Genomic DNA, 13753 nt, shown 5'->3' with positions numbered 1-13753 from the left:
ATGTTAAGCGAAATAAGCCAGTCAGAGAAAGACAAACTCTATATGACTCCACTCCTAGGTGGAAGTTAGTATATTGATAAGGAGATCTGATTGGTGGTTACCAGGGAAAAGGGAGGGTGGGGGGAGGGCACAGAGGGGGAAGTGGTGTACCCACAACATGACTAACAAAAATGTACAACTGAAATCTCACAAGGTTGTAATCTATCATAACATTAATAAAAAAAAAAAAAAAAAAAAAAAAGAATTAGAGCTCCTTAGAGAAACAGCTGATTCCCAAGGCAGAAAAAGTAAAAAGTGGGCCTGAAAAATGTTTTGTGCCCGAAAGCAAGGAAGCTGAAAGAACGATGAAGACATGTCGAAAAGACACAGAAGCCAGCTTGAAGGGGCACCCGCTGACTAAACCTGAGGCAATCAGCATCAAAGTAAATAATGATAGTAATAAATTAAACAGGAATCTATGCATCCGTACTAATAAATAAAGTTGAATGCGAACTAACAAATTACAGAGGGAACGACGGAATTAGAAAACCATCATTTGGCAACAATCAGAAATTTATTCAGGAAAGAAACATCAATGGATGCTAACAGGAGTTGGTAAAAGCTTGTTGTGGAACAGGGCACTTTGTTACAGAGTCAAAGTATTTTCCCACAAAATGCTTAGTTATTATAAAGGAGGAAAAAAAGTACATTTAGAGTGGAGAAACCTGACGACTTTCTATGGCCTTGAGAATGAGGATAACTACTATGGAAGGAAGGAGATAGAAATATAAGCTAGAAAAGTTTAAGTAAACACTCCAAAGTGCTTAACTTGAATTGGAAGTAACAATATAAACTCATAAGCTGTTTTAGCTTTTAAAAAAAATATTTCCTAGTCTGCACACTGAAAAGGAACCAAAACAACGAACAATCTAGCAGCCACAGCATCCTTAGTGCCCGATGGTGATGCTGAAACACTGTCTTCCACTAAAAGAAACCAGGGCTTGTTGGAGAGAGGGGCGATTCCAGGTCTCGAACAGGGAATGTATGAGAGGAGCCTGAGACCTTCCATCACACCAGAGCACAGTAACTATTACAGACTACCAAGGATGTGTCTGCAGGACTCAGGAGCGACCCTCAGGGGCTCCCACTGGCCAGACCCAAAAAGTAATAATAATTAGCTGCTTTTGGAGAAGAAAGGGAACCAATTCCTTTTCTTGAAAACTGACAAAAGCAATCAAGTGCTCCTTACCCTGTCTTTCCAACAGGAGCTGCACCACTGTGTAACCCTAAGACAGGTGAGGGGCAAGTGTCCCTTTATAGAACTGCTGCAGCTAAGAAATGAAGAAATTATTTTTCAAAAATTGTGGAGCCAGATATGGAAGTGGTTATATGTGTTTGGTCTTTACAGGTGGCCACAAAGTCCCGATGCATGCTAGTTAGAAGTCATCTGTATATTCTCCATTCTTAGCACAACTATGTTCTCCCAGTGTTTTTCTGGACATTTTCCAATGTTAATTGCTAGATGCTGGATATTGCTAAAGCAGATCATATAGTTGTTTTAGATTTTCAACATTATACTAAAAATCTTTCTATAATTTCATGTATGGGGGCTCTGTTTAATTATAGCTGTGGGTGTACATGTGCTCACACCACTCTTCGGTTCCAAAGAGTGAAAATTTTGAAAAGTTCCATTACCTCTGGGTCTCAATATCCAGGTTTGTCATCTCTAAAATGGAATCAGCTAGGTTTTCTGCAGTAATAACCAAGAGAACCAACGCCTGAGAAGATAATATGATTCCCTTCAAGTACTGCCAGAATTTAGAACATATTAGATTTTTCTGATTAAATGTCTTAGCCATCACTTGAGATCTCATTTACAATAATGTGCAGGATTACAAACATTAGTTGGACAGATACAGTACTTATAAAACAGACTACATTTACTTTTGATTCTAAAATAATCCAACCTTCTTTTTTCTTTTTTTTTGAGGAAGATTAGCCCTGAGCTAACATCAGCCACCAATCCTTCTCTTTTTGCTGAGGAAGAGTGGCCCTGAGCTAACATCCTCCTCTACTTTATATGTGGGATGCTGCCACAGCATGGCTTGACACACAGTGCGTAGGTCGGCGTGGGGATCTGAACCTGCCAACCCCGGGCTGTCGAAGTTGAGCACGTGAACTTAACCACTATACCACTGGCCAGCCCCACTATCCAACCTTATTTTACGCATATTGCTTTGCTTGGGGTTTTAATGTAATCTGCATTTAATTTAAGTATATCCCATATTAAGGACCAGTGAAAAAGTAAATATAGTATTAAAAACGTTTATGTGGATAATCCAAAAGTGAAGAACCGAGATCTATTTTTATTTTATATGTTTCTGCCACACACCTGTTATATATAATGCCCATCTCTAGGGGAATCTAAAATAAGAACACCTAATTTGAAAAACAAATGGATTTTTTCCCCTCCTCCACAAATTAGACATAGTTTTTGTCTGATTATAAAGGTAATGTTGCTCTGCTCATTAAAAAAGACATAATAAAGTAAAAATCACTTATAAATCCCACACAAGAAAAAAAGTTACTCAACCATTTTGGTATATTTAACTCTAGTTAGCTAGCTGTCTAGCTTTTTAGATATTTTTAAATAAAACTAGAAAAATCTACATATGTTTGTAGTCTACCTTTATTTAATTCATAATACATTATGTATATCATCTTATAGCAATAAATATAGGTCCACATCATCCTTTTTTTTGGTGAGGTAACTGAGCTAACATCCAGTGCCAATCCTCCTCTTTTTGCTTGAGGAAGAGCTAACATCTGTGCCAATCTTCCTCTATTTTGTATGTGGGATGCTGCCACTGCGGGGCTTGACAAGCAGTGCTAAGCCGGCATGCGTGATCTGAACCTGCGAAGTCCAGGCCACGGAAGTGGAAAGTGTAAACAACCACTATGCCACTGGGCTGGCCCCATCGTCCTATTTTTTTTTTTTTTTGAAGACCTTATTCAGGACTATTGCAATAGGGGAGCAAGATCAGCCTGAACTCCGAATTCAGCAAAGACAGCTGCAAATGTATAGCCAACAAGCAGGGTGAAGGGATCAGCGGATGGAAAACTACTGAAGCACATCACTATTTTTAACAGGTGCACCGTATACCAATGCAATGCAATTTATGTAATCAATTCCTACCAATGGACACTTATACTCTTTCCAAATTCTTGCTACGGTGACAATCTTCATATATTACCTTTGGGTATACTTGTCTGATTAAGGAAAAGCTTCACTTGTGAATATATTAGCATGAAAAAGCCTTACAGCTATATATATTTCACTTAATTATTTAACAAGTCATCTTTATTGAGGGGAATAAAATTACATAAACAAGTACTGTTCCAGAAATACTGGCTTAAAGATGCCACAAGTATATGCAAAAAACTATTAGGCACCAGGGGATTAAAAAAGGGTGATGAAAATTAAAATGGTTCCTGACGGCAAAGGATTTTTTAATCTAGAAGCAGGACAGCTACATATATAGACAACATAAGGAATGAACGCAGCCAGGCAGGGGGAGCTACATGTTAACTAAGCACAGAATGAGTAGCTGAATCCAAATGGAGATTAATCCTAACTTACAGCAAATATTTAGTGCTCAAAAGGGTAACTAAAAAATGACGGAAAAGAGACAAATATTATACTGTTAGCTCCAAGGCACCATCCAAAGACTTTTGCCACAGTAATAATACATGATGTTCTTATAGCACTGAATAAAACATCCTTCTAACAGTCTTGTGAAGATTCCAGAGGATAAGAAAACTGAGGCTCCGGGAGGGAAAGGGGAACAGCCCAAACTGAGCCACTACAACGTCCAGCAAACGCTTTGTACTTCATCCTCTAGAGCGTGGGCTCCAAGAGGGCAAGGACACTGTCTTCTTTTTCACTGACTCCCTTGTTCCCAGAACAGTGCCTGGCACAAAGAAGCGTAGATTCAGTAAATATCTGTTGAATAAAAATATTCCCATTTTATAGATAGGAAAATTAAGGCCCAAAAAGATAGTTATGTATGCAAGGTCACACAATTATTAAATTAAGGTTCAATACCAAATTTGGCATTCCTTAACTATAATGTCTGAAACAGTCTGGCTATTAGCTGAAACTTGAAAATCATTTTACAACAAAACTTGGTGCTATCGAAATAATTGTTCAGAATGTATAATTTGTATTCATCACTACATTTTAATTAAGTCAGAAATAGAAAGAAATGGAATTGTCTTAAAAGGAATAGGTTGGATAATACTACAGACATGTAATGACAGTTTAAAAAGCTTTACTTTACTATTTTAAATGAGACAAAAGGGGAGAGAACTTTGAATTTTTTATTAGATTTAAATTTTAAAATAATGTAGTAAATAAAGGAGAAAAATTTATACATATCTCTCACGAGGGAAAAAAATAAAAAGATGACTATTTTAATTGCTATTGTACAGCAATATATATAAGGCTGCACACTGCACATGAATTATCCATTCATTAAAGCAGACTGAGAATGGCTTTTTTTTTTCCTGAGGAACATATGCCCTGAGCTAACATCTGTTGCCAATCTTTCTCTTTTTCCTGAGGAAGGTTGGCCCTGAGCTAACATCTGTGCCAATCTTCCTCTACCTTGAATGTGGGTCACCGCCACAGCACCGCTGACAACAAGTGCTGTAGGTCTGTGCCCAGGAACTGAACCCAGACCACCAAAGCAGAATGTACTGAACTCAACCACTAGGCCATGGGGCAGGCCCCAGGACGGACGTTTTTGAAGCTGTAGGCCACCGTTTGGTTCAAATTACTATGAAATTCTTGAAAACATTAAAAATGCTTTTCTTGGGGAAAAAAAATATACTCCAAATTGTCCCCCGATTACTATGAAACACTAACATGTTAAAATAGCAATGTAAAGCAATAACAGAGAAAGTAGGGCCCAGCCTCGTGGCATGGTGGTTAAGTTCCTGTGCTCCACTTTGGGGGCCCAGGCTTCATGGGCCTGGATCCCAGGTGTGGACACCTCATCAAACCACACTGCGGTGGCATCCCACATACAAAACAGAGGGAAACTGGTACAGCTCTTAGCTCAGGGCCAATCTTCCTCAAGCAAAAAGAGGAAGATTGGCAACAGATGTTAGCTCAGAGCCAAACTTCCTGACCAAAAAAACCCCAATGAAATTGTATGCCTCTGTGAAAGTTCAAAACTTATCAATAATTCAATAAATATACAGTTTAAGAAACAAACGTAATTTACTTTCCGTCTACTGATGCTATTTTTTCAGAATATTTATGTTTCCTATTTAGTACCTATTCATATACATCAATCCTTTCAAACATAAACCAAACTCATAATATGAAAATTCTTGAAAGCTGTAAAATACAGTTCACTTAGCAGTCCACTGCAATAAAGAAACCATAAAATAATATTCTCAACTAAAAACTTAGAAAGCAACGATGTCCCAGATTCATTTGAAGATCAAGTTTTTCCTCAAAGAAAACTCTTGCCAATTTTTAAAAGTGTTTTATCAATCAGACTTCCCACCTAGCAAGAATAAAACATAAAGAGGAGGAAAGTTCTGAAATTTAGTCTAACATTTCCCATCCACTGTTTAAGAATAACGATAATCAAGATGCAATGTTTTCTTTGGCCTATCTTAGTATGAAGACACAGCCAGAGGAATATTCAATCCAAACTGTGAGTTATGGGCCAGCAGAGTGGTGTAGTGGTTAAGTGTGTACCCTCCACTTCAGTGGCCTGGGGTTCACTGGTTCAGATTCCGGGCACGGACCTACACACCACTCATCAAGCCATGCTGTGGCGGCGTCCCAGATATAATATAGAGGAAGACAGGAAGAGATATTCGCTCAGGGCCACTCTTCCTCAGCAAAAAAGAGAAAGATTAGCAATGGATGTTAGCTCAGGGCCAATCTTCCTCACAAAAAAAACCCAACAAACTCTGAGTTATAAGGGTTTGATGGTAGTCTAGAAGAGGTGAAATTCAAGGATAAAAATTTTAAATGTCACTTTAACCAACAGCTTCATTTTCCTTCTACACTAAATATTTTACCAGGAGCTTACACCAGTGTTCTAGATCTTTCCCTCCCCTGAATTCTTAAATTATTCCAATAAACATCTGAGAACATTCTATGTGAAATACACTTCGCTAAGTATTTGCATGTAACTTTATTTCAGTTAATGCTCACATCAACCCTGTGATGAAATCTTCATTTTACACATAACTAAACAAGGCTTAGAAATGCTAAGTAACTCGTCCCTAGTTGCAAAGCTATCAGAGGCAAAGTTGGCATCTGAACTAGGTTTTCGGACTACATCACAATTGTACCCTATCACTTTATTTGGTAATCACATACCACCTTACAAGACACTCTGCTATTAACGTTCACTGTTCTATTTCTTCATCGTTCCTATGTTCGTGACTTTAAAACTGACAACTGTGTTGTGCTTTGAAATCTTATAGTATCCTTTAGTAGACTGATTCAAGTTGCTTGTATGATAAAGACTGACAGACTACAAGTTTAAAAATTCTCAGAGCCTCACAGTTGTTAAATGGAAATGATACCAAAACAACAGTGGATACAGTTAAATGCTTTCCACGTATTTACTCATTTAATCCTTAAAACAGCCCTATGCAATCCATAAATTATTGTCCCATTTTACAGATGAAAAAGCTAAAGGTTAGAGAGATTGTCTAACTTGCCCAAAATTAAGGTTACAAGGTAGGAGGTGGAAGAGCTGGGGTTCAAAAGCCAAGGTATTCCGTCTCAAGTGGTTAGTTGCATAATGTTAAAACTGTCCCCGAGGACTAGACAATGACTAAATGAAATCATGTATTCAGACAGTACGCAGATTCAAAACATTTCAACTCCGGCCAATGATTTCTTGGATGTGACACCAAAAGCACAGACAATAAAAAATCAAAAACAGACAAATGAGACTATATTAAACTTAAAAACTTCTGTGTATCAAAGCACACAATCAACAGAGTGAAAGACAACCCACGGAACAGGAGAAAACAACTGCAAATCATCTATCTAATACGGGGCTAATATCCAGAATATATAAAGAACACCTTCAACTCAACAACAACAAAAATAACAGTTAAAAAAACAGCAAAGGGCTTGAATAGACATTTCTCCAAAGATGATATACAAATGGCCAACAAACATATAAAAAGACGTTCAACATCACTAATCATTAAAGAAATGCAAATCAAAACCACAACGCGGTATCACCTCACACTTGTCTGCATGGCTACTATCAAAAACAGACAGAAAATAGCATGGGTTGGTGAGGACTCTGGAGAAACCACAACTCTTGCGCACTGTTGGCAGGAATGAAAAATTGTGCAACTGCTATGGAAAACAGTATGGCAGTTCCTCAAAAAAAATAAAATAGAATTACCAATATGATCCAGCAGTCCCACTTCTAGGTATACATCCAAAGGAACCAAAAGCAGGATCTCAAAGAAGAGGTATTTGCACACCCACGTTCATAGGAGCATTATTCACAAGAGCAAGACACAGAAATAACCTAAATGTTGACAAATGAAAATGTGGTATATACATGCAATAGAATATTATGCAGCCCTAAAAAAGGAAATCCTGTCACATATCCCAACATGGATAAACTTCAATGACATTATGCTAAGTGAAATAAGCCAGTCAAAAAAGACAAACATTATATGATTCCACTTACATAAAGTATCGAAAGTAGTCAAATTTTTAGAAGAAAATAGAATGGTGGTTGCCAGGAGCTAATGGGTGGGGAAAATAGGATGCTGTTTAATTGGCAGAGTTTCAGTTTTGTAAGATGAAAAATTCTGTAGATCTGTTGCATAACAATGTGAAATGGTTAACTAGTGAACTGTACACTTAAAAATAGTTAAGTTGGTAAATTGTTTTTTTTTGTCACATGAAAAAAACCAACAACTTTCTTTTCTTTCACTTTCCCGTCCTCCCTGGTATAGTGTTCAACATGTAATGCAAAGGACAGAGAAAAGCAAAGAATACAAGGGCTTCAATGTATTCAATGTAGAAAAAAATTTTAAAAACAACAAAATAAAACAGGCAGCCCCACATTCTTATTAACTTATTAATAACTTTCTTCTTAACCTAAAAATACCTTGAACCTCAAGTGAGACAATACCTTATTAGCAGGACAATAGAGCGTAGTGGGTTAAAGGCCATTTGGAGCTGGAAAGCTCAAGTACTATTCTGACTTTGTTACTAATTCCTGTGACCTTGGGAAAGACAATTTCATTCATTCACTCACTCATTTGGTCATCAAAAACTGTTTCCATATGGGTCAACCTGGTCAAATGAATCCTGTAGCTGCACAGAGGACTGTTCTGAGAAGTGAAGGAAACACTCCTACGAAACACTAGGCACAGGCTTGGCGCTCGGTGAGCGCTCAGCAAGGCCGGCTGTCACTATCACTTTGAAGCCTGGGGTCAGGACAGGGAGACGGCGAATCCGACCCGGGAGGTGCAGCAGCCCGCTCCTCAGAGGGCGGCCTAGCTGGAGGATCACCACGGCGCTGTCAAGTCAGACCCCATCTAGCGGAGCAGCGCCGCCTGCACCCCGGCCGAAGGTGTGCCTCTCTGCCAGAGGAGCGCTCCCGGGAAAAGCAGTGTCATCTCGGCGCTCGGCACGGCTGCCCCGGAGCAGCGCTGCGGCCCGAACCGGCGCCGGCCGCGCGCCCCCGCTCCCCCGCCCCCGGGGCTGGGCCCGCCTCGGCGGGGAGAGGGCGGGACGGGCCCCGCGACCCGGCTCCCGGGGCAAAGCCCGCTCTGCAGCCGGCGGACGCCGACGACAACGGCCGGGCGGCCTCTGGCCCGGCGCCGGCGCCGCAGGCCGCCAGGGACCGAGCAGCCACGCCGGGCCGCCGCAGGCTGTGCGGGGCGGGCGGGGAGCCGAGGGCCTCACCGCGGGCCGCGGGCAGCGGGTACAGCTTCTGGGCCTTGTGCAGGAAGCGCTGGGCCCTCTCGCGGTCGCCGGCGTTCAGGGCCTCCCGGGCGATCTCCACACACTTCTCCGCCTCGTCCCGGTTCCCCTCCATGGCCAGAGCCGGCTTCCGTTTCCTCCGGGAGCGCAGCGGCGAGCGCGGACGGCGGGGCGGGGCGGGGCGGGCGTGCGGGGGCGAGCGGACCGGAGCGGAGCGGGGCGTGGGGCGGGGCGAGCGGAGCGAGGCGGGGCGAGCGGGGCGGGGCGGGGCGAGCGGAGCAGGGAGGGGCGGGGCGAGCGGGGCGGGGCGAGGCGAGCGGGGCGAGGCGCGGGGCGGGCCGCGGGGCGAGGCGAGCGGAGCAGGGCGGGGCGAGGCCAGCTGGACGAGGAACGGGGCGCGGAGCCGTACGAGGGGCGGGGCGAGCGGGCCAGAGCGAATCAGGGCGTGGGGCGGGGGCGAGGGGCGGGGGCGAGGGGCGGGGCGAGGCGTGCGTGTGGGCGCGAGCGGGGCGGGGCGCAGGGCGGAGCGGGGCGAGCAGAGCGGGGTGCGGGGCGGAGCCGGGCAGCGGGGCGGGGCGGTCCGGGTCGCGGGGCGGAGTGAGCGTGTCGCGAGCGGAGTGTGGCGGGCGTGCGGGGGCGTCGGGGTGGGGCGCGGGGCGGAGCGCGGAGCGGGCGTGGCACACAGTGAGCGCAGCGAGGCAGGCGGGCGGGCGAAGCCGGCCGGCTCGCTGGGAGCTCCGCCGCGGCGGGGGCAGCCACCCGCAGCAGCCGAGCCCTTGACGTCCGTGGCGGCGCCGGCGCCGCTCGCCCACCGCAGAACTGCAGGCGGCCCCGGAGGGTCGCGCGGCGAGGGCCGTGCCGAGGTCTCCGCGGCTTCTAGCGCAGGTGTCGGAACACGCAGGAGCAGCGTTTGACCCCAAGGCCGGGGCTCGTTTGTCTGCTTATTTCAGCTACGCGCCATTTTTCCAAACAGATCTCCTTAAATTGCAGCTCAGTACGTCCTGAAGGTACAAAGTTTTAAATTTGTAGTTCACAATTATTCTGGTGAAAAACCGTAATTCTAATCCTTTCTGACCAAAACAAGGCAGGAACCAGCTATCTGGGAACGCAGTCCCATCATGGAAGTAAACTACTTGCTTTTCTCCCTTCTCCCATTTTCCTGACATCGCCCTGTGAAATTCCGTGCCACTTCACATTGGTCTCCTTGATGAGGGGAAAAGGGCCACTTAGATTTTTTAAGAATAACTTGCCAGAATCCAAGTGTCAAGAAGATCCACTCAACCCAATCACAAAACACATTTATACACAACTCTCAGTGAAGCTACTGGTAGCCATGCTAGCAAATAACATGGCACTTTGAAAAAGATCCTGATTCTCTTCTGTAAAATGGGAATAGTACGTACCCTAAAGATGTTACCGAGTTTTGAACCATTGAGGTAAGACTAACAGTGAATAGCACTCGGAATGAGTCTACCCTGAAAGTTCCTTCTGTGGAGGTAGAGAGTTAGACACAGGACGTCCCTACCTGCCGGGTCCCCTCCCCAAGTCCACCACAGCAGTAGTGCGCTGGGGTAGCGCTGTCACATACAGCAAGCATAGCCCACAAACGGAGATGGTCAAACAGCCTAAAAACAGTAACTTGTCCCATTCCAGCTCCTGGCAAAGATTTTAAATCTTTAATGACGCATTACATGACATTAAAACAAAAACAGTACATTTGGGCCTTCTGACTTGGTTGATCGACAGAATTAACAGTTTAATTTCAAGGAAAGAAACATGCTTAAGTTATTGCTCGATGAAATACCTATTCAAAAGAAAGGCGTTCCTATTACAATCAAATGAAATTTAAAGCACAACTAGTTTGGGATATGACCTTTATTGAGCTTATCCACTGGAGTGGAAATAATGTCTGTACAAAACCAAATGTTTGTTACTATAACTTCTGCATCACAATTAAAATCCAAACAGTTTTTTAAAAACAGTCAACTCAATCAAAACCCACTACTTCAGAATCAATAGCTTCTTTGAAGCCACAGTAACACTTAAATATGGTTAAGACTCGAATGCAGAAATTTGGTTGGTTGGAGAGCTAATTAAACTTCCAACTTGCTCAAATAGAATTACAAAAAGGCAAAATTGTGTTTTTCACAGAGATACAGTCCACTGGAATCACCAACACTGGACAGCTGTTAGAGTATTTAGAGTCCTGAGATAACAAGGAATCCAGGCATCCTTTAGACAGTCTTCTGCTGTCCTTTCTTCCCAATCAGAGACTTGTGGATGTGTGGAATGACACCTAGGAGAGGGACAGAGATTAATTCTTCTCTTTACTGCACACGGTACTTAAAGCCAAGACAGTTCAGTGTTCAACTTGGAAGATGTCTTTAAACGAGTAGCTCAAGAATTGAGAGTAAAAATTCATCGTTATATTCATGGAAAATTTCATGATGCAACCAAACTGCAGATGAGTGTAATACTTGTGTCCTCTTCTAGACTAAAAACCACTAATGAGAAAAAGAGAATTCTCTTCTCTAAAGAAATTTAAAGTAAAATTTTAGTATTTACATACCACCACCAGCAATTGTAGCCTTGATGAGAGAGTCCAATTCTTCATCTCCACGAATAGCAAGTTGCAAGTGACGAGGAGTAATGCGCTTTACCTTCAAGTCTTTTGATGCATTTCCTGCCAATTCAAGTACCTAGAAGGCAGACTCTAATCAATCTCCATCCATCTTTCCTTAAGGACAAGATCGAGAGAGTAGGATCAAACCTTCATAAACGTCAATCTACCAATTACTGCCTCCCCCCACTACCTGAATGGCAAGACACGCAAAAGCTGTAAAGGCGCATGCAGCAATTTTATTTCCAAGAGCAGCAAACTCAAGCTCAGTGGGATCCCTTAATGAACACCAGCTCCCTCTAGCGTTCTCAGATGCTTCTCGCCGCGTTTAGGGCTTGGGAGTTTTCTTGCATCACTTTCCTCCTTCGCTCTCACCGCCTCCCTCTCACCACCCCCCCAAACCTTCCAGATTATAGGCGTACTCCCATTTACCTCTGCGGTGAGGTACTCCAGGATGGCTGCGCTGTACACAGCGGCAGTCGCGCCCACACGTCCATGGCTGGTCGTCCTAGATTTCAGGTGTCGATGAATACGGCCCACCGGGAACTTAATTTTAAGCATAAACATAAATGCACAAAGAGTCAAAGGCGATAAAATTACAAGCGCGCCAAAGCAAGGGGCAGGGACGCGGGTGCAGCAAAGCGCCCCAGCACCGACACACGTGATCGCCCCCTCCCCGATATGCATTGTGTCGGCGAACCAAGTCGCGACACCGCATCACCCACGCAAAGACGAGCCGCCCACCCAGAGCGACGATAAACAAGAGCGGGGGAAGGAGCAGCGCCGCGATCCCCAGACTGCACGAGCCGCCACTGACCTGCAAGCCGGCCCTCTGCGAGCGGGAAACCGCCTTTGTCTTGGCCTTTCCGGAGTCCTTCCCAGCCTTACCGCCAGCCTGCGGCGCGCACGCCCGCGAGCGAGGGCGAAGCGGAGATAGGATTACCGCGCGGCCGCCCCTCCCCCCGCGGCCGCCGAGCGCCGCGCGGCCCGGCGCGGCCCTGTCGCGGGGTCTCCGGCCCGCCGCGCCGCAGGCCCCCCGCCCGCCACCCCCCGCCGCGCCCGCCGCGGCCGCGCGCCGCCTCCGCCCGCTCCCGCCCGCGGCCCCCAGCGGCGCCGCGCGTCAGCTAACCGCCGCCGCCGCCGCGAGGCCGCGGCGCTCCGCTCGCCGCCGACAGAGCGCCTCCCCCCGCGCTCCCAAGCCCCGCTCCGCGCCTTCCCAACCGTCGCCACTTCGCCCCCACCTCCGAGCCTAACGGGCTTCCCCGCCGCCGCCGAAGCCCCCGGGGGCTTCGAGCGCCTCTGCGAAGTTTACCATTTCGAATTCTGCTGAAGCTCAGACAAGCAAGGCAGAGAAAGGACCAGTCCGCCGCCCTGCGAGCCCCCGCGCCGACCGCTCCGCCGCCCCGCGATTCAAACTGCGCTGTCTCCCGCCTTCCCCGCTCCCTTTATACTGCAGAATGTTCCCTCATCCGGGAACTCGGATTGCTCATCCCACCAATGGCCGCCGCCCGCCCTCGGGACGCGTCCTTGAGGTCTCAGCCAATGAGCAAGCGAAGAGAAGGGCGGAGGGGCGTGCGCTGCGAGGCTCCACCGCTATTGGGGCGTGGGGAGGGAGTGGGGGAGGGCGGAGGGATGGGACCGTGGAGGAGAAGGGTACGGCGCGGGAGGGAAGCCGCGGCGCGAGCTCGGCTCCGGCGGCGCGGGCCGGCCGGCCGCGGTCACGTATCGGGAGGAGGAGCTGAGGCGCCGGGGAGGGACAGGCAGCATCATCCCGACCGGGCTCCGCGGACCACGCGAAGTCTCCGCGGGGTCCAGCGCGCCCCGACTCCCACCGGCTCGCCCAGCCCCTGCGACCTGAGCGCCTCGCGGGCGGACGCCTGCGACCACAGCCTCCTTCCGGGCCCTGCCCGCCCCCCTCCAGCCCCCCCCTCCCCGCCCCCCGCGGCTCCTGCCGTGTGACAGGTGGCGCGAACGCGTCCAGTGAAGGATCCGCGAGTCCTCGGCGAACCACAGCCTTGAGAGAGGTTCCGCGTTTCTTCTCCCCGGCCAGTCCCGAGCCACCTGCTGAGGACCACCCGCTGCTCCTTCTTCATTTTCCACTGTATCTCCCACCTCTTCTTTCCTCTTCACTTTTGAAACCCCCCACGGGATAGTTC

At 46.7% G+C, this 13753-nt stretch overlaps 2 protein-coding genes across 2 annotated transcripts in view; both read right to left on the bottom strand.

Moving 5' to 3' along the window:
- DNAJB14 (DnaJ heat shock protein family (Hsp40) member B14) overlaps positions 1–9380 on the bottom strand; it is a 53874-nt gene extending 44494 nt beyond the window's left edge. Inside the window, exon 1 of the mRNA XM_070612606.1 lies at positions 8960–9380. Coding sequence (XP_070468707.1) covers positions 8960–9092 — 133 coding nt within the window. The 5' untranslated portion in view covers positions 9093–9380. The remainder of the gene's footprint in view (positions 1–8959) is intronic.
- Positions 9381–10834: 1454 nt separating this feature from the next.
- On the bottom strand, positions 10835–13531 carry H2AZ1 (H2A.Z variant histone 1). Its single transcript, XM_070612605.1, has 5 exons — positions 12910–13531; positions 12415–12492; positions 12030–12143; positions 11547–11676; positions 10835–11273 (listed from the first exon to the last, which is right to left on the bottom strand). Exons 1-5 carry the CDS (start codon positions 12910–12912, stop codon positions 11212–11214), a joined length of 387 nt encoding a protein of 128 aa, XP_070468706.1. The 5' UTR covers positions 12913–13531; the 3' UTR covers positions 10835–11211.
- Positions 13532–13753: the final 222 nt, after the last annotated feature.

Source organism: Equus przewalskii, chromosome 3 (assembly GCF_037783145.1).
Source record: "Equus przewalskii isolate Varuska chromosome 3, EquPr2, whole genome shotgun sequence".
Taxonomy (NCBI): domain Eukaryota; kingdom Metazoa; phylum Chordata; class Mammalia; order Perissodactyla; family Equidae; genus Equus; species Equus przewalskii.
This window is presented reverse-complemented; position numbering and strand designations above follow the sequence as displayed.